Source organism: Odocoileus virginianus, chromosome 27 (assembly GCF_023699985.2).
Source record: "Odocoileus virginianus isolate 20LAN1187 ecotype Illinois chromosome 27, Ovbor_1.2, whole genome shotgun sequence".
Taxonomy (NCBI): Eukaryota; Metazoa; Chordata; class Mammalia; order Artiodactyla; family Cervidae; genus Odocoileus; species Odocoileus virginianus.
Genome location: NC_069700.1, coordinates 37,007,467 through 37,028,036, shown reverse-complemented (window position 1 = coordinate 37,028,036; position 20,570 = coordinate 37,007,467). Strand labels below are relative to the sequence as shown.

General features: G+C 38.0%; 1 protein-coding gene across 22 annotated transcripts in view; it reads right to left on the bottom strand.

Annotated features, from left to right (window-relative positions):
* Positions 1–20,570, bottom strand: part of MLIP (muscular LMNA interacting protein) — a 299,319-nt gene that overhangs the window by 105,441 nt on the left and 173,308 nt on the right. For 21 of the 22 annotated variants that reach the window (XM_070456693.1, XM_070456691.1, XM_070456692.1 and 18 more), the window contains one exon: positions 4,068–4,139. The exons of the other annotated variant lie outside the window; for it this stretch is intronic. In XM_070456693.1, the coding sequence (XP_070312794.1) occupies positions 4,068–4,139 (72 nt within the window). The remainder of the gene's footprint in view (positions 1–4,067; positions 4,140–20,570) is intronic. 22 annotated transcript variants of the gene reach the window in all.

The window sequence follows — 20,570 nt, the reverse complement described above, 5'->3', positions numbered from 1 at the left end:
AGGCAACAGATAAAGTACTTCCAAAGAAAAAGCGTATTATTTCATGGAAAAATAGCAATCACCGTGAGACAATAAATATTCATATTATTTGATTACAAGGAAACATTCCTTTATCTTTCCTATCTTTAAAACAATTGCACAATAAAAATAATAATCCATGCATTTAGAATGTAAATGTGTTTCCTTAAGTTTCACTATTTACCTATTGCTATAGGACTTAGATGATGAGAAAAATTAGTCAATAAGAGAGAGACGTTTAACCTTCTCTGAAAAGGATAGCAGTACCCACATTGAGAATAAAAAATAATGTCCATATAAAAATTATTTCCTCTACAGAGCTTGGTATATTGTTGAACATATTGTAATAAGGACAGTCATGAATGCAAGTTCATCTAATTATTTTGTTCCTGCTTTATAATCACGTGTATTACATCCTCATCTCAGTCTTGGAGAAGATGATTATTGGCAGGAGATTAAGTCAAAGACCTCAATGCCAACACATTAAAACATGAAGCCTGACATTCATCTTTTCCTGTAAAGCCTTAGTTAAGGCTTAAGCTAAATATGCTTCCCTCCTAAACATTCATGGAGGGGAAATGATAGGAAATGGAATAAGCTATAAATTTAAGTTTGATGTGGACAATAAATTATAGAACAGAAGTACCAGATACTTTATATCCCTTGTCAACAAAATGTACTCTTTTGACAATTATGGGCTTCATCAAGGGGTGATTAAAGCTGGAATCAGTTGGGGGATTCAATAAGAGCTTAATGTCTCATCAGAAGGGATGCCTGTATTTCAATTTGGAGAAAAGTTTGCTTTAAAAAATAGTATTATCTTTTTAAGTGATTCTGGTTCCTCATTAATTATACTATACGCTATAAAAGAAAACATGGTATAAAAAATCTGACTGGGGGAGAATTGCTGAATTATCTTAAGATGAAGTAAATGGGTTCATTGCATCTTCAAGGCGGTCCCCAGCATGGACCCTAACAGTACTGTAATGACACTGTGGCATCACCCTTCTTCATTGTAGTGTTCCACATGATATTAAAGTTTCTGGGATTCAACATATTCCAAACTACAAACTCTCCGCCAAATAGATGAGCTTCTTATTATAATAGTCCTAATTTACCCACTCGATTCAGAAATAAGTCCCTTTGATTTTGATGGCATAGGATGAGTTCTATTGTATAAACCAGATTTATTTTTTTTAAACTACAACCATGAATGAAACAACACAGTATCATTCAAGAAATATGACTGTTTCAATAGAAATAAACTCTCATAAAATCTTGGGATAATGTTTTTGTGATTTAAAAATTCTTTTTTTTTTTTTTTAATTTATTTTTTTTCTTCCATTTATTTTTATTTGTTGGAGGCTAATTACTTTACAAGATTGCAGTGGTTTTTGTCATACATTGAAATGAATTAGCCATGGATTTACATGTATTCCCCATCCCGGTCCCCCCTCCCACCCCCCTCTCTACCCCATCCCTCTGGGTCTTCCCAGTGCACCAGGCCTGAGCACTTGTCTCATGCATCCAACCTGGGCTGGTGAAGTAAAGTTTCTCATTGAAGAGTTCATAACATAAGAAAGCCAGCAAAAAAAAAAAAAAAAAACATGGAATTATAAAAGGCTCTAGAGAAAAACAAGCATCATGTTATATCCTGTGACCCTGAAGCAATTCAAGTATCTGTGGTCCAAAAACAATATCTTAGCCAAGAGAGAGTTATCCACACTAGATAAATATATTGTGTGCTCAGTCAGGCTAATCCCTAGTGAATAAATGCATTAGATATTTTAAATTAGATATCATGATATTTACAGATGTTGTTGTACTAAAAATAAAAATGATAATTTTACTGAAGAGTATGTTTTATTTGAAATTAAAAACACAAATCCTCTCCTTTATGAACTTGCGTTAGGTTCAGTGAAAACCAATACCACCAAAGACATTTATGAAATGTGTTTTGATGAAATTCAAAATTAAGCTAGTCATTCTTCACTTTTAATGAATGACTAATAAAGTATAATCTTTAAAATCCATTGAACTGAAAAAGACAGAGATTCTGAAACCAGGAAGTCTTCACTGCTGGTGAGGGAAGAGCTTCTCTCACTTCTGCGAAGGCAGGCCCTTGGGAGCAGATTTTGGAAACGTCCATCTAAATGGGCAGAGGGTCTATGATGAGGGAACACTTCTACTATGACTCCACATAATAACTCTAGATATAGGATAAGGGGCATCTGGTGACACGGTGATCGTGTCACTTCCTCAAGCCTCCAGAAATCTCCTGATATTGGAAATCTCCCTTTTTGTGGGAGTTGGGGCAGGGGGACCATGCAGCATGCAGGATATTAGTTCCCCAACCCAAGAACTGAACCTATGTCCCCTGCAGTGGAAGCTCAGAGTCTTAACCACTAGACCACCAGGGAATTCCCCTATATTATCCCTCAATAAACCATAAAAGGTCAAAATTCAGAAAAGAAGCTAGAGGGAAAAGCTACCCATCTCCCTGCAACCAAGTAACTCCCACCCCAGTTTAAAGGATTCAGATATACAGAGCATACTCTGGGCCACAATTGGATAATAGTTTGTTGTCAGAGATACACAATGTAAGAGATACTGTCATCTAAAGTTCACTTATACACCTCTTAGCATTCCCCACTAACAATTCCTACTTTTTAGACAAAGGAATATACAGAATATGAGAATATACAGTTTTACTCTCCAGATCATGCTAAAATATATATTTTAGCATGTAGATTCACAAACAGTGGTCAAAATATCACCTGGTTGCAAATACTAACATTTGACAAATAATAATATTTGAAAAGTCTAATTGCACACACACAAAAAATTGGGCTTCATGCAGTCAAAGATATATTGCCTAAATAAATAGCATAAAAATAACATAGGGACTATATCATGTTATAAACTTGGTAATTGATTTCATTCATTTCTTCCACTGGGACTTTATTAGAACCTTTGTAATGGACTTGTGAAACAAGAGGCTTTAATTTAATTTACCCACTGAAGCAGAATCCTGTAATTTTACAGTTAATGACTCTTAATAGCAAATCAAAAATGCCCTGGAGCCATGTGAAAGCAGCTGGGTCACTGGAAAGGATTTCCACCTTCTATCTCATTCATGGAGGTCAGATCAGTGAGATGGATAAAGATGTTCAGACCGTGATCGGATTTAAGAGGTTAAGTGAGGTGCTTGGCTAATGTATTTCCACCCTGTGGAAGCCACATAGTGTGTTAAAGTGAAAGTGTTTGTCGCTTAGTCATGTCCAATTCTCTTTGGCCCCATGGACTGTAGCCCACTAGGCTACTCTGTCCATGGAATTCTCCAAGCAAGAATACTGGAGTGAGTTGCCATGCCCTCCTCCAGGGCATCTTCCCAATCCAGGGACTGAAACTACATTTCCTGTGTGTCCTGCATTTCAGGCAGATTTTTACCATCTGAGCCACCTATGAATCGCCCAGTTTGAGAGGCAGCCAGTTGCCCAGAGGTAACCCCATTTTACCTCCACTCTGCTGACTGACCACTGTGAACAGAAGTGGACACCCTTAAATAAATTTTTTTAAGATTTTCTATGTGGACTTTATTTTTAAAGTCTTTATTGAATCTGTATAATCCTGCTTCTGGTTTATGCCTTGGTTTTTTGCCTGCGAGGTATGTGGGATCTCAGCTCCCAACCAGGGATTGAATCCGCACTTCCTGCATTGGAAAGTGAAGTCTTAATCATCACAGGACCACCATCCTGGAAGCACTTAAATATTAACAATTATTTACAATTCCAAAGGACAGGGATATACTCAGAGATACACGATGTAATCAAGTTTCCCAGAGCTGCCTGACAGCTCCTACCCAGACTCTACTGATAAATTAATGATGTCTCCAATTCTATTCACCAACATGCTTTCACCATGTCATCCTAAACTAAAAGCATTTTATTTTGGTAAATGCAAAACTTGAAAACAGAAATTTTCTAAAAAACATGAACAATCTTAGAAAACATCACCAAAAGGTACTCTGCTTTTGAACCAACACTGACCTTCTGTTCCAAAAGCAATGTGTTTGTTGGGATTGCTGCAAAAGCCTTGTAGCTGGACCTGGTCTTGTATTGCTAGAATGGGGGGTAACCAGAAAGTAAGAATGGGGTTGAAAAGGGGAAAGAATGTGACATAACTTTAGACCAGTTCTACCAAGTTAAACGACACATTATCAAATGAAGGAAACAATGATTATGCTTCAACAACTTGCTTTTGACAGAAAAAATTAGCTCTTCATGTTAATGTTTTATTAGAATGAGAAGCAAAGAAATACCACAGTAAAACATCCAGCCTAGGGATTATAGGCAAGTATATGCTATATCATTTCAGAGTTTTAAAACATTCTTTTTTACACAGTTATATGTAAATTTCTCATTGGCAGTATGCCTGACAGGAATAATATTGTATAAATATTTGGGGTATTTTTGCTTGATTCTCAAAGGAATGTGGATCTTTTTTTATGGTGCTGTAATTAACAAATATTATTGCAATAAGTTTAATTGAACTCAATACATTCTCTTGCATCATTTATTTAAAAAGTGATCAGAACACATAAAATTCAGCAATGATTTTTAAAAAAATAGTATTTTGAATAGATATGATAGCAATTTAACTCCATAATGGGAAAACTAGAAGGCCATGCTCTTGGTCTTAAATTCATTTTTCAAACTTCATCACCCTCTCCTGCACTTTCCAATACAGTGATATTAAAGAATCAAAAGAAAATATTTCAACTTTTAAGTAAAAGTTAGTGTAATCTAATTCAGTTTTGTAGAGTATTTGGGGTCGAGCATGAGAAAACTGTAGAAATCAGGATCACAGACATAATCAAAATCCCAGTGTTGACATTGCTCTGGGTGCCAAGTTCAAGGCTCCTCTCACTTCAAAAGTTCCTGTCTCAGGCAGCTTCCCCACCGGCCCCAAAGCTGTAGGAAACAGGCACACAGCGCCAGGCTGTCTTCATCCCCTGCAAGCAAACCAAAGGATCTACAGAAGAAGACAGAGTAATCAAGTAAAATTAAAAAATGCCAGGGCCGGAAGAAGCAACGCTTCAGCCCCTGCAAGCCCCGAGTCTCTCTGTTGACCTGGTACAGTAAGCCCCCTACATATGAACAAGTTCCGTTCCAAGAGTGCATTGGTAAGCTCAATTTGTTTGTAAGTCCAACAAAGTTAGCCTAGATACTCAACTAACACATTTGGCTATATAGTACTGTACTATAATAGGCTTGTAATGCTTTTCATACAAATAAAATGTACATAAAAAACAAACACAAAAAGTGAGACAGTTTCAAATTTACAGTACAGTACCTTGAACGGTTCAGTAGTACAGTACAAAAGCTGGGGTATACGGGCTGGCATGAACGCTCACATCTTTGAAAGGTTGAAACCTGAAGGTTCATATGTAGGGGACTTACTGCACGGCTACAGTCTCCAGAAAATAACGTATTTAGATTAAGGATTGAAGCAAAATGCCATCTCAGCACGGAGAATAAGAGCTGGCATCTATAACTAGGCAAACAACATGCATTGCCTCATTTAATTTTGCAGAATCCCTATAACTAAACAGTCATTAAGCAAAGGCTGTGTGGTGAGTTCAGATGACTCATCTAAGACCACAGCCCACATAAAATCTAAAAGATTTGGAATTCAGGTCCACCAGGCCCATATTTCTCAACAAGATATCTTCTCCCAAGGAATATCTAAACAGATAAATAATGCAGAAAAAATGTTATTAATACTCCACAGTGGTTTTGTGGATATTTAATTGCAACAATAGTTGCAATAATAATAATAACTAACAATCACTACAAGCCAGGTACTCTCTAAAAGCTTACTGTGTATTATCTCCCTGAGCTATCAAAACAAACCTATGACATAGATATTATATTACATTCACTTTATATATGGAAACTAAAAGGCTTCCCTAATAGCTCAGTTGGTAAAGAATCCGACTGCAATGCAGGAGATTCCAGTTCTATTCCTGGGTCATCAAGATCCTCTGGAGAAGGGATAGGCTACCTACCCCAGTATTCTGGCCTGGAGAATTGTATGGACTGTATAGTCCATGGGGTCGCAAAGAGTCAGACATGACTGAGAGACTTTCACTTTCACTTCAAAGCAGAGAGACACTAAGAAAGAATGTATCTAAGGTCATTAGCTACTAAATCATCGCTGGGATTTGGACATGGGCTCTCCAGGTCAACAGCCATGATTCATCTACCATTGGACCTCACCTCATCTTTCAGGGTGCATAATCATTTATAACCTGTGCTCTCTCCTATCCTCAGCTGCTCCAAAGAGTATAGCTGAAAAGCTTGGTCAGAGCAATATCTTGCTATTATACATGTAATGCCATATAATCTGAGAATCAGAAGTGAAATTGAAGGTACTTTGTTCAACCCCCCCAGACAAAGCAGGAATCTCTCTGATCCCTTGTTCAGCCATATCTCCCAAGGTAGCATGTTTAGTTCTGTTAGAATTAGTACAAAATTCTCCTTTATACTGAGATGAGTATGCTTCTGCTAACTTACTCCTGGAGGACATTGGTCCTCTTTTTCCCTGTTTGACTGAGAACTCTCTTCTGTGTGATGGTTATGCAGCTGTTTCTATCAACCCCTTCCCTACTGATCCTCAACTGAAGAACTCCACTATCATTTCCTCTTGTCAATATTCCTTTAACATTTTTTAAATTTAATTTTGATTTTATATTAGAATGTATTTGATTTACAGTGTTGTAGTTTAAAAATGATACAAATGATCTTATTAAAAAACAGATGCAGACTGATAGAATTTGAAAACAAATTTATGTTTACCAAAGGAGAAAGGTGCGGGGAAGGATAAATAAGGAGTGTGGGATTAACATATACACACTACTATATGTAAAATTTAAAAAGATATGTTTAACTAGATATATTTTTAACACAAGGTAGAATATCATCATCATTTGCATGATATTGACAATAAATTTGATTAATACAGTGAAGATAATAATCATAGGAATGGTCTCCTTAGTTTCTGTGGTATGTTTAGAATACAGAAGTGAGTGAAATTGAAGTCATTTTACATTATTGGAGCACCGTGACTATGCTATAGCCTAAAATTCCTAATTTTTTCATCTTTTTTTAAATCAATTTCTTTTAATTGGTGGCTAACTACTTTACAGTATTGTGGTGGTTTTGCCACACATCAACATGAGTCAGCCAGCCACGAGTGTACAGGTGTCCCCTCATCCAGAACCCCCCCAAGTCACTCCCACCCCCATGGAGAACAGTGTGGAGATTCCTTAAAAAACTGGAAATAGAACTGCCATACGACCCAGAAATTCTACTGCTGGGCACACACACAGAGGAAACCAGAATTGAAAGAGACACATGTACCCCAATGTTCATTGCAGCACTGTTTACAATAGCCAGGACATGGAAGGAACCTAGATGTCCATCGGCACATGAATGGATAAGGAAATTGTGGTACATAGACACAATAGAATATTACTCTTTCATCTCTTTTTAACATTTGATTTATATTTGGTTGTCATTGTAAACTGCAAAGATAATTTTATGTTATTTCATGAACCATTTTTATCTTCATTCAAGTCACAAAGTAAGGATAGAAAGCTCTTACCTACTGGATTCTGCCAACCTGGTGGGCATCGATCCATCTTGTAAATTTACTTGGATACAGCAGTCAAACTAACGGAGTCATTCAACAAATTATTATTGAGTATCTACTTTGTCACGTGCATTGTTCTAAATATTAGAGATTCAGCAGTAAACAGAACTCACAAGACTTTACTCTCTAGAGTTAATATCTCATTGTACTGAAACAAACAAACAATAAACAAGTAATAAAGAAAAGTCCTAGAAAGATAAATAATATTCAGAAAATTAAAGTAAGATGATGAGATAGAGAATGATCTCAAGGATGCTTTAGATTAAGTATTCAGGACAAGTGGGAATTCACAGGAATACATCACTAGATCTCTAATAGGTCTAGTGGAAGATAGGAAAAAAGGAAGGTATCTTTCCTTGTTCATGATATCATGAGAGACATCACAAAAGCTGGAACCTGGAAGGCATTCAACAAATGTCTATTGCTTTAAGAAAATCTCTGACTTCCAGTTATAGTTGTTTTTGCAAACATTCACAAACTAAGAAGTTGCCATAATTTTCAGAATTTACCTTGGAATTTTGTGTTTAAAAAAAAACTGCTTTCTTCTTTTTTCTGGTAAATCTCTTCTTTTCCATAATTTACAATAGTTTTGCAATAGAAGTAGAAATTTCATCTTTCTTTTTTTGTGATACAATTTTTCTAGACCATGAGATTGAACATCTTTACATCAACCAGATGTCCTTTCTCGTACTTCCTGTATCTGGAGCCTCGTGCATCTCTAAGATACATGTTCCCATCATGGATGAAGGCAAAGTGAGCACGGTCAAATAAGAAAGATCAAGACTGAATGTCAACATATTAGAATCTAGGTGCTCCAGAAAAACATCTGCTTCTGCTTCAGTGACTATGCTAAAGCCTGTGACTCTGTGGATCACAGCAAACTGGGGAAAAGTCTTCAAGAAATGGGCATACCAGACCACCTGACCTGTCTCCTGAGAAATCTGTATGCGGGTCAAGAGCAACAGTTAGAACCAGACGTGGAACAATGGATTGTTTCAAATTGGGAAAGCAGTACGTCAAGGCTTTATATTGTCACCCTGTTTACTTAACTTATATGCAGAGTACATCAAGCCAAATGCTGGGCTGAATGGCTCACAAGCTGGAGTCAAGATCGCCTGGAGAAATACCCATAACCTCAGACATGCAGATGACACCACCCTTATGGCAGAAATGCAAAAGAGCAAAATGGTTGTCTGAGGAGGACTTACAAATAGCTCAGAAAAACAGAAGCTAGAGACAAAGGAGAAAAGGAAAGATATACCCATTTGAATGCAGACTTCCAAAGAATAGCAAGGAGAGACAAGAAAGGCTTCCTCGGCAATCAATGCAAAGAAATAGAGGGAAACAATAGAATGGTAAAAACTAGAGATTTCTTCAAGAAAATTAGAAGTACCAAGGGAATATTTCATGCAAAGATGGACTCAATAAAGGACAGAAACGGTATGGATCAAGACAAGCAGAAGATATAAAGAAGAGGTGGCAAGAATACATAGAAGAACTATTAAAAAAAAGATCTTCATGACCCAGATAACCACAATGGTGTGATCACTCACCTACAGCCAGACATCCTGGAATGAGAAGTCAAGTGAGCCTTAGGAAGTATCACCACAAACAAAGCTAGTGGAGGTGATGGAATTCCAGTTGAACTATTTTAATTCCTAAAAGATGATGGTGCAAAAGTGCTGCACTCAATATGACAGCAAATTGGAAAACTCAGCAGTGGTTACAGGACTGGAAAAGGTCACTTTTCATTCCAAACCTAAAGAAAGGCAGTGCCAAAGAATGCTCAAACTACCGCACAATTGCACTCATCTCACACACTAGAAAAGTAAGGCTCAAAATTCTCCAAGCCAGGCCTCAACAGTATGTGAACTGTGAACTTCCAGATGTTCAAGCTGGTTTTAGAAAAGGTAGAAGAACCAGAGATCAAATTGCCAACATCCACTGGATCATAGAAAAAGCAAGAGAGTTCCAGAAAAACATCTATTTCTGCTTTACTGATTACGCCAAAGCCTTTAACTGTGTAGATCACAAAAAACTGTGGAAAATTCTTAAGGAGATGGGAACACCAGACCACCTTACCTGCCTTCTGAGAAATCTGTATGCAGGTCAAGAAGCAACAGTTAGAACCGGACATGGAACAACACACTGGTTCCAAATTGGGAAACGTCAAGGCTGTATTTTGTCACCCTGCTTATTTAACTTATATGCAGAGTATGTCAGACGAAATGCCAGGCTGGATGAAGCACAAGATGGAATCAAGATTACCAGGAGAAATATCAATAACCTCAGATATGCAGAGGACACCACCCTTATGCCAGAAAGTGAAGAGGATCTATACAGCCTCTGGATGAAAGTGACAGAGAAAAGTGGAAAACCTGGCTTAAAACTCAACATTCAAAAAACTTAGATCATGGCATCCGGTCCCATCACTTCATGGCAAATAGATGGGGAAACAGTGGAAACAATGACAGAGTTTATTTTCTTGGGCTCCAAAATCACTGCAAATGGTGACTGAAGCCATGAAATTAAAAGATGCTTGCTCCTTGGAAGAAAAGCTATGACCAAGCTAGACAGCATATTAAAAAGCAGAGACATTACTCTGCCAACAAAGGTCTGTCTAGTCAAGGCTATGGTTTTTCCAGTAGTCATGTATGGATGTGAGACTATAAAAAAACGCTGAGGGCTGAAGAACTGATGCTTTTGAACTGTGGTGTTGGAGAAGACTCTTGAGAGTCTCTTGAACTGCAAGGAGATCCAATCAGTCCATCCTAAAGGACATCAGTCCTGAATATTCATTGGAAGGACTGATGCTGAAGCTGAAACTCCAGTACTTTGACCACCTGATGCGAAGAATTGACTCACTGGCAAAGACTCTGAGGCTAGGAAAGATTGAAGGTAGGAGAATAAGGGGACAACAGATGAGATGGTTGGTTGGCATCACTGACTCAATGTACATGAGTTTAAGCAAGCTCCGGGAGTTGATGATAGATAGGAAAGCCTGGCCTGCTGCAGTCCATGGGGTTGCAAAGAATCTCACACGACTAACCAACTGAACCGAACTGAACTGAATGGCAGAAAGTGAAGAGAAATGAAAGAGCCTCTTAATGAGGGTGAAAGAAGAGAGTGAAAAAGCTGGCTTGAATCTCAACATTAATAAAACTAATGGCATCTGGTCCAATCACTTCATGGCAAATATATGGGGAAAAGGTGGAAACAGTGACAAATTTTATTTTCTTGGACTCAAAAATCACTGCAGATGGTGAGTGCAGCTATGAAATTAAAAGATGCTTGCTCCTTGGAAGAAAAGGTATGACAAACCTAGACAGCATATTAAAAAGCAAAGACATCATTTTGCCAACAAAGGTGCATACAGTCAAAGCTATGGTTTTCTAGTAGTCATGTACAGATTGTGAGAGTTGGACCATAAAGAAGGCTGAGCACAGAAGAATTGAAACTTTTGAACTGTGGTGCTGGAGGAGTCTTGATTGTCCCTTGGACTCCAAGGAAATCAAACCAGTCAATCCTAAAGGAAATAAGTCTTGAATATTCATTGTAGGGACTGATGCTGAAGTTGAAGCTCCAATACTTTGGCTACCTGTTGAGAAGAGCCAACACTTTTAAAAAGACCCTGATGCTGGGAAAAACCAAAGGCAAAAGGAGAAGGGGGCAGCAACAGATGAGATGGCTAGATAGCATCACTGACTCTTATTGCCATAAGAGATGCCTTTTATGTTCACTATATTTCCTCTGTGTTTTCTTAACAATATTCTAATTTGGAACATATTTCTTCTTCAGCATTTCAAGACTTCCAGGTATTAAATCAAATATATTGACTTCTCTTCTTTGGTTTAAAATTACAAATCACTCCAGTCACTATAATTATAACTCAAATAATAATAATAGGCTGTAATATTAAAGACTGGAATCACCATTAACAAATCATACAAGGTAGAACCAATGAGGCTGACTTTGAATCCAGCAAAAAATTCAATGATAACTATTGTATCTCTTTAATTTTCAATCTATGCTTTGAGCCATCATTCAATAAATATTTCTTAAATATCTACTACATGACAAGTGCAGGGCAAAGTTTAAGTTTAAAAAAAGAACTGGTATTTTTGTATGCAAGTTTATCAGAGCTAATTCTATTTATAGGCGATGCTAGATATTGCAACATAAATCCTGGGTATGAAAATTAGGAAAGCAAGAACACCCTTCCCCTTCAGAAAATATTTCCCACCACTATTGTCACCATCTCCCCTTCACTGTGTGTGTGTGTATGCATGCTAAATCACTTCAGTTGTGTCGGAGTTTGTGCGACCCTATGGATTGTAGCCTGCCAGGCTCTTGTGTCCATGGGATTCTCCAGGCAAGAATACTGGAGTGGATTGCCATGCCCTCCTCCAAGGAATCTTCCCAACCCAGAGATGGAACCTGTGTCTCTTACATCTCCTGCATTAGCAGGCAGGTTCTTTACCACTAGCGCCACCTGGGAAGCCCAGGTAAAAGTGTTAGTCACCCAGCTGTGCCCAAGTCTGTGGACCCTATGGACTGTAGCCCCCCAGGCTCTTCTGTCCATGAGCTTTCCCGGGCTAGAATACTGGAGTGGGTAGCCATTCCTTTCTCCAGTGGATGTTCCCGACCCAGGGATTGAACCCAGGTCTCCTGCACTGTAGGCAGATTCTTTACTGTCTGAGCCACCAGGAAAGCCCCCACCTGCCATCACTGACATGGTAAATTCACCAAAGGCTCTAGTAATAAAGAGCTAAGCGACCTCAGAACAAACTGTACTCCTTGCCTTGAGAATCAGGGATTTGAACTCATGGTTACACTTTCAGTACAGTCAGCGTCCCTGTAGGCGTGCATCGCATGGCTGAGAGCATCACTCCTGATGTCCACTTCCTGCTCTGCAGGGACCACGTTTACACTGCCCTAGTTAGAGTCTCCCTGAGATGAGAGCTCAAGCCAAGCCCTGATCCAATTCACAGAAGGAGGCTGCCCAGACACGTCCCTTACATCTGAGTTACTGGCAGAACGCAAGGTCCACACTGAGCCTAGTAACTACAGTGGTGTGGGCGTAGCAGGCTGACTGTAGGTAACGGCCAGGCAGAGAAGGTGCAAGCTACTAGGAGAAGTTCCCAGAACAGCTCTTCCCAGTTTCCTTCTCCACAGCCGATTTATTTTTTTGTGTTTCTATCAAATGTATAGCATTTATTTCATTGCATTACAAGATTCTGCCATCCTTATTAGCTTCATAGGTCATTTAGAGGAGAGATTGTATATTATTTCCAACACCTAGTACCAACCCAGAAAAGAACAAATGTTCAGCAAATATTTGTTGACTTAAATGGAAGTATTTAATTAAAAATTACCGTAAGATTCAGGAAGTATAAAAAAAACAAAATTTTGATTCCTCATCTGCTGTTCACGACTTAGAAAAGTCTCTTCTTTGAGTTAAACTGCACAATCATCCCTTAGTAAAAATGCATAACTCCCTGAGGATTAAAAAAATAGGGCTTTGGTCAACCACTGTCACTTGAGTGTGAATCCTTCCTAAGACAAGTTTGGAAAAGCTAGCTGAAGAGAAGCAAAAGAATGGGATACAGAATTGGTTAGTTCTGAGATGGCAGGGATGTGACAATTGTGAAAATCTAGAATCCCCAGAAAGGTGCCAAGGTGGAGGATGTGGAGAAGACAGTGGGAGAAAAGCAGAAAAAGTAAACAAAAAGATACACATGTCTAGCATCAGCTTTTTTAGTATTTTACATACAGCTGGCTTTGATGATGGCTGAATGTTTGCTAATCTACCGACAAAATATACCCAGAAACACTATCTTCTCCTTCACTGCCACCAGAGCCTCCATCATCCATCACTCCTCCACCCCCAGGTGGTTGCAATAGCTTCCTAAGGTCTCCTATTATCCCTCTCACCCTCTAACAGTCACAGCAAAGCAGCAAGATAGATTAACTTATGTCAAATGAATAAAAGTGGGTCATTTGTAGAGACGTGGATAGACTTATAGAGACTGGCACACAGAGTGAAATAAGTCACAAAGAGAAAAACAAATACTTTATATTAAAATGCATATGTGGAATCTAGAAAAATGGTGCAGATGATCTTATTTGCAAAACAGAAATAGAGACTTGGACATAGAAAACAAATATATGGATACCAAGTGGGGAAGGGAACTGGGATGAATTGGGAGATTGGGATTCACATATATACACCATCGATAGGTGTATATAAGATACAAAACTAACTGATGAGAACCTACTGTATCACACAGGGAACTCGACTCAGTGCTATGTGGTGACCTAAATGGGAAGGAAATCAACAAACGAGGGGATGTATGTGTATGTGTGACTTCCCAGGTGGCTCAGTGGTAAAGAATCTGCCCGCAATGAGAAGACATCGGTTCTGTCCCTGAGTCAGGAAGATCCCCTGGAGAAGAAAATGACAACCCACTCCAGCATTCTTGCCTGGGAAATCCCATGGACAGAGGGCCCTTGTGCAGGCTATAGTCCACGGGGTTGTAAAGAGTCAGACTTCACTTAGTAACCAAACAACAACAGTATGAACATGTGCAGCTGATTCACTCCACTGTACAGGAGAAACTAACACACACTGTAAAGCAATGACACTCCAATAAAGATTAAATAAATTTAAAAAATAAGTCATCCCAATGGTCCCCTGACTTACTCAAAATAAACATCAAAGATTTAACACAGTAAAGAGTCTGAAATGCAGTACTTGGATGCAGTCTCAAAAACGACAGCAAGATCTCTGTTTGTTTCCAAGGCAAACCATTCAATATCACAGTAATCCAAGTCTATGCCCCAACCAGTAACACTGAAGAACCTGAAGTTGAATGGTTCTGTGAAGACCTACAAGACCTTTTAGAACTAACACCCAAAAAAGATGTCCTTTTCATTATAAGGGACTGGAATGCGAAAGTAGGAAGTCAAGAAACACCTGGAGTAACAGGCAAATTTGGCCTTGGAGCACGGAATGAAGCAGGGCAAAGGCTAATAGAGTTTTACCAAGAGAACGCACTGATCATAGGAAACACCCTCTTCCAACAGCACAAGGTATGACTCTACACATGGACATCACCACACAGTCAATACCAAAATCAGATTGATTATATTCTTTGCAGCCAAAGACGGAGAAGCTCTATACAGTCAGCAAAAACAAGACCGGGAGCTGACTGTGGCACAGATCATGAACTCCTTATTGCCAAATTCAGACTTAAATTGAAGAAAATGGGGAAAAACACTAGACCATTCAGGTATGACCTAAATCAAATCCCTTATGATTATACAGTGGAAGTGAGAAATAGATTCAAGGGATTAGATCTGATAGACAGACTGCCTGAAGAACTATGGATGGAGATTCATGACATTGTACAGGAGACAGGGAGCAAGATCATCCCCAAGAAAAAGAAATGCAAAAAAGTAAAATGGTTCTCTGAGGAGGCCTTACAAATAGCTGTGAAAACAAGAGAAGCAAAAAGCAAAGGAGAAAAGGAAAGATATAACCATTTGAATGCAGAGTTCCAAAGAATAGCAAGGAGAGATAAGAAAGCTTTCCTCGGTGATCACTGCAAAGAAATAGAGGAAAACAATAGAATAAGAAAGACTAGAGATCACTTAAAAGAAAATTAGAGATATCAAGGGAACATTTCATGCAAAGATGGGCTCATTAAAGGACAGAAATGGTGTGGACATAACAAAGCAGAAGATATTAAGAAGAGGTGGCAAGAATACACAGAAGAACTATACAAAAAAGATCTTCACGACCCAGATAATCATGACGGTGTGATCACTCACCTAGAGCCAGACATCCTGGAATGTGAAGTCAAGTGGGCCTTAGGAAGTATCACTACAAACAAAGTTAGTAGAGGTAATGGAATTCCAGTTGAGCTATTTAAAATCCTAAAAGATGATGCTGTGAAAGTGCTGCACTCAATATGCCAGCAAATTTGGAAAACTCAGCAGTGGACACAGGACTGGAAAAGGTCAGTTTTCATTTCAATCCCAAAGAAAGGCAATGCCAAAGAATGCTCAAACTACCACACAACTGCACTTATCTCACACGCTAGTAAAGTAAAGCTCAAAATTCTCCAAGTCATGTTTCAGCAATACATGAACCATAAACTTCCAGATGTTCAAGATGGCTTTAGAAAAGGCAGAGGAACCAGAGATCAAATTGCCAACATCTGCCAGATCATCGAAAAAGCAAGAGAATTCCAGAAAATCATAGATGTTTTCGACTATGCCAAAGCCTTTGACTGTGTGGATCACAATAAACTGTGGAAAATTCTGAAAGAGATGGGAATATCAGGCCACCTGACCTGCCTCTTGAGAAACCTGTATGCAGGTCAGGAAGCAACAGTTAGAACTGGACATGGAACAACAGACTGGTTCCAAATAGGAAAAGAGGTACATCAAGGCTGTATATTGTCACCCTGTTTATTTAACTTACATGCAGAGTACATCATGAGAAACAATGGGCTGGAGGAACACAAACTGGAATCAAGATTGCCAGGAGAAATATCAATAACCTCAGATATGCAGATGACACCACCCTTATGGCAGAAAGTGAAGAAGACCTAAAGAGCCTCTTGATGAAAGTGAAAGAGGAGAGTGAAAAAGTTGGCTTAAAGCTCAACATTCAGAAAACTAAGATCATGGCACATGGTCCCATTACTTCATGGCAAATACATGGGGAAACAATAGAAACAGTGGCTGACTATATTTTTCTGGGCTCCAAAATCACTGCAGATGGTGACTGTAGCCATGAAATAAAAAGACGTTTACTCCTTGGAAGGAAAGTTATGACCAACCTAGACAGCATATTAAAAAGCAGAGACATTACTTTGCTGACAAAGGTCCATCTAATCAAGGCTATGGTTTTTCCAGTGGTCATGTATGGATGTGAGAGTTGGACTATAAAGAAGCTGAGTGCAGAATTGATGCTTTTGAACTGTGGTGTTGGAGAAGACTCTTTAGAGTCCCTTGGACTGCAAGGAGATCCAACCAGTCCATCCTAAAGGAAATTAGTCCTGGGTATTCATTGGAAGGACTGATGTTGAAGCTGAAACTCCAATATTTTGACCACCTGATGCAAAGAGCTGACTCATTGGAAAAGACCCTGATGCTGGGAGGGATTGGGGGCAGGAGGATAAGGGGATGACAGAGGATGAGATGGTTAGATGGCATCACTGACTCAATGGACATGAGTTTGGGTAAACTGAGGGAGCTGGTGACGGACAGGGAGGCCTGGCGGGCTGAGGTTCATGGGGTCGCAAAGAGTCGGACACAACTGAGTGCCTGAACTGAACTGAACTGTGCTAAATATCTTGTGATAATCTATAAGGGAAGAGAATCTGGAAAACACCATATATATATATATATATATTTATATATATATATATATATATATATATATATACTGAATCACTTTGCTGTACATCTGAAACTAACACAATATTGTAAATCAACTATGCATCAGTAAAAGTAAATAAATTAAAATAAAATTTAAAATATTGAAGACTTAGAAGTGGTCCACAAGTCCTCATAGGACCAAGCTCTCCCAGTTACATCTTCCTCTGACAACTGCAGCTTCCCCCACTCACTCTACTTTGCCACACTGGTTCCCTATCTGTTCTTTGTACTGGCCTGGTGGTCTGTGGCCTTAGGAATTTTTCCTGACTATACTCTCTCAAGAAGCATCACCTCCACAGATGTCACCCTCTCAAAGAAACCTATCTCCACCACCCAATATAAATTTATGAAAACCACCACCTCTTACCCTGATAGACTTTTCTCCAACCCACTTATGATCTTCTCATAGACAAGACAATTTACTTATTGAGGACGGAGGGTTGTTTCTCTTTCACCGTAGATTATAAACGTTCTTTTAGCAGGCATTTTGTGCAATTTTATTGGTTTCAACATCTTCACAACTTTGAAATGTATACATAATAAGCACTCAATGCATATTGATTGTAGGAATGAGTGATTTGTTGTGAACCCAGATTAAAACCTCCATTTTTCCTCATGAAGGTACATTTCATACTGTTTGTTTCCCAGATTACATGAGGATCAGCAGAAATGGAGACAGTCACATAGAAGCTTACCACCAAGTTTCCAGTGTGATATATTTGGAAATGTTATGATGCCTTAAAGGAATGAGAGTTTATAAATAAAACATCAGTTTTATTTATAATATTATAATATTATTATATATTATTATATCATATATATTATATTATATATATTATATATTATTATTTATAATAAAACATCAGTTTTATCAAAGTTCAGGAAATATGAAAAAGCTCCCAAATGATTATCTAAATAAGCTATGTGCCTAGACAGCATTCAAGCCAGGGCAGCCACACCACTGGACCCTCACAGAGCTCTAGACCATCATCAGTGAGGAGCAAAATGAATGAGTTTTTGATATAATGACCATCCCAAATTTCCATATAGAATGCCATGATACCCACTAGGAAAAAAATATAAACTATTTTATAAGTGAAGGCCAAATATATTAGAAGCCCAAATACAACTCTGTGGATTAGTTTTCTGATATTCAGACTTCCCCAAGGCGAAAAGAAAGGTCTCCAACAATACACATGTTGCTCAAAAAGCCATGGGAGCAACACTCAAGGAGACACCCCTCCTGTCCAGGGCCATGATTATAATGTGAAGTCGTATTTTCAACCATAGCTGAAATTAAAATATAGCATTACATTATACAGACTCAAAACCTTAAGATTCTATCTATGAGAAAGAAGTATCAGACACGTCTTATCCCTGAATTTAGCTCAGCATTATCCAGCTGTTCCATTTTATTTTCATATAAAAGGAGAATAGGGCCCAGGCTTGGAACTAATATCTTTCAAGCACTGATGTTTTAATTTGCTCATCTTCTGTATTATAGGACCACTCTCCTTTTGCGATCTGGCACTGAGGGAAGCTGATCTAAATCTGAAACTCTTTGACTTCAAAGAGGGTTCTGTGCTCAGGTTAGAACCACAGTGGAAAGAGCCAGATAAGAAACTCCATAAAAACACAGAAATTATTTGATATCCCAAAGCTTTTGTCTATTTCCTCCTATCAATCTATAAAATAATCTTAGCAATTTAAGCAAAGCTAGTCAAACATCAAAAGAAACTGGGAATTAGGGGTAAGTTTATCTCTTCCAGTATCCATCAGTGTTCATTTTAATGAACTTTTTATACTCAAGTTTATATACGTGTGTGTGTGTGTGTGTGTGTGTGTGTGTGTGAATCCCCTGGTGCCTCAGACGGTAAAAGAGTCTGCCTGCAATGTGGGATACCCAGGTTCGATCCCTGGGTCGGGAAGATCCCCTGGAGAAGGATATGGCAACCCACTCCAGTATTCTTGCCTGGAGAATCCCATGGATGGAGGGGAATGGTGGGCTACAGTCCATAGGGTCGCAAAGAGTCAGACACGACTGAGCAACTTCACTTTACTTTCTTTCACATATATATATATAACTCTCTCTCTCTCTCTCTCTCTCTCTCTCTCTCTCTCTATATATATATATATATATATATATATATACACACACACACACACACACGGCTGATTTTTACCTAGAGAGATAATAGCAAAAAAAATGAGGAAATAAATATGATAAAGAAGAGTGTTATTCAAGAGAAACTAATTTTTCAGAAGTTATTATAAATTTTATCCATTATATGAAATATTTTTCTGTTCAAAGAAACAGATAAAAATGGATAAATTATCACTACTCTTCATATTTTAATACAGTTCATCAAATTTTATCATGCATTTCTATAAGTTTGAATTATACGAACTTGGAAATAAAGAAACTAAACAGGAATAAATAAAGCAAATGCCAAGAATTCTTCAATACTGGGAGTAGTAAGTGAGCTGTGAAGGAACAGGTCATCAAAAAACTTGATTTTAGGACAAAAAGATTTTATCAGAACTCCCTTCAGGCTCATCCTCTTCCAGCTCTTCAAAAACAGGACAAAACATAAGCAAAGCAAAGTGAACCACAAACAGAAACTCTCTAGAGAAGCCAGTGGAGTAAAACTACTTTTCACAGAAGTAAAGAATAATTTAAGTATAACGCAGTGTGGTTTAAGAGATAATTGTCAATAAATTCAGGAAAAGGTAATGTTTAAATCACCAGGGTTTTTTTTTCTTAATATATCACAAATGAATTCCATAATAATATATATGTATTGAAAAAATAACCACCAGCTCATTTACTTCAAATAAACCACTTTTTCAAATTTAAAATTAGGGTAAAAGATTTCTTCTATCCCATTTGCTTTTTAAAATAGAAGGACTTCATAATCTGGAAAATTACATTTTAAAATGATCCAAATATTATATCAGTTGATCATTCTAATCATCATCTCATAATGATGATTTCCTTCCTAAGAACTAATAAATCAAGCTAAAATTATAATGAATATGAGTTATTGCTTTGTTGCAGTAAATCTCAGTTAAAGAAAAATGGCTTCAAGATTCGGTAGACTTCAATTAATATAAATGTCATCTCAGTCAGCATAAGAAACATTACCTGAGCAAGCTATTCATTGAACAACAGCTTCTTGGTACAGAGAATGGAGAAAATAATATGACCAATCTTATACGGTCATAACAAAATTAACAGACATAGTCTCTTCTAATTAAATTTTAACAGCTTTGTGTAACTACTATGATGGTTCATGATTCACAGAGAGTATTTGATCTCTGTTACTGTAATTATCACTGCTATTATCACTAGTTGATGAAAAGACCAGTATTCTCATGTGTCCACA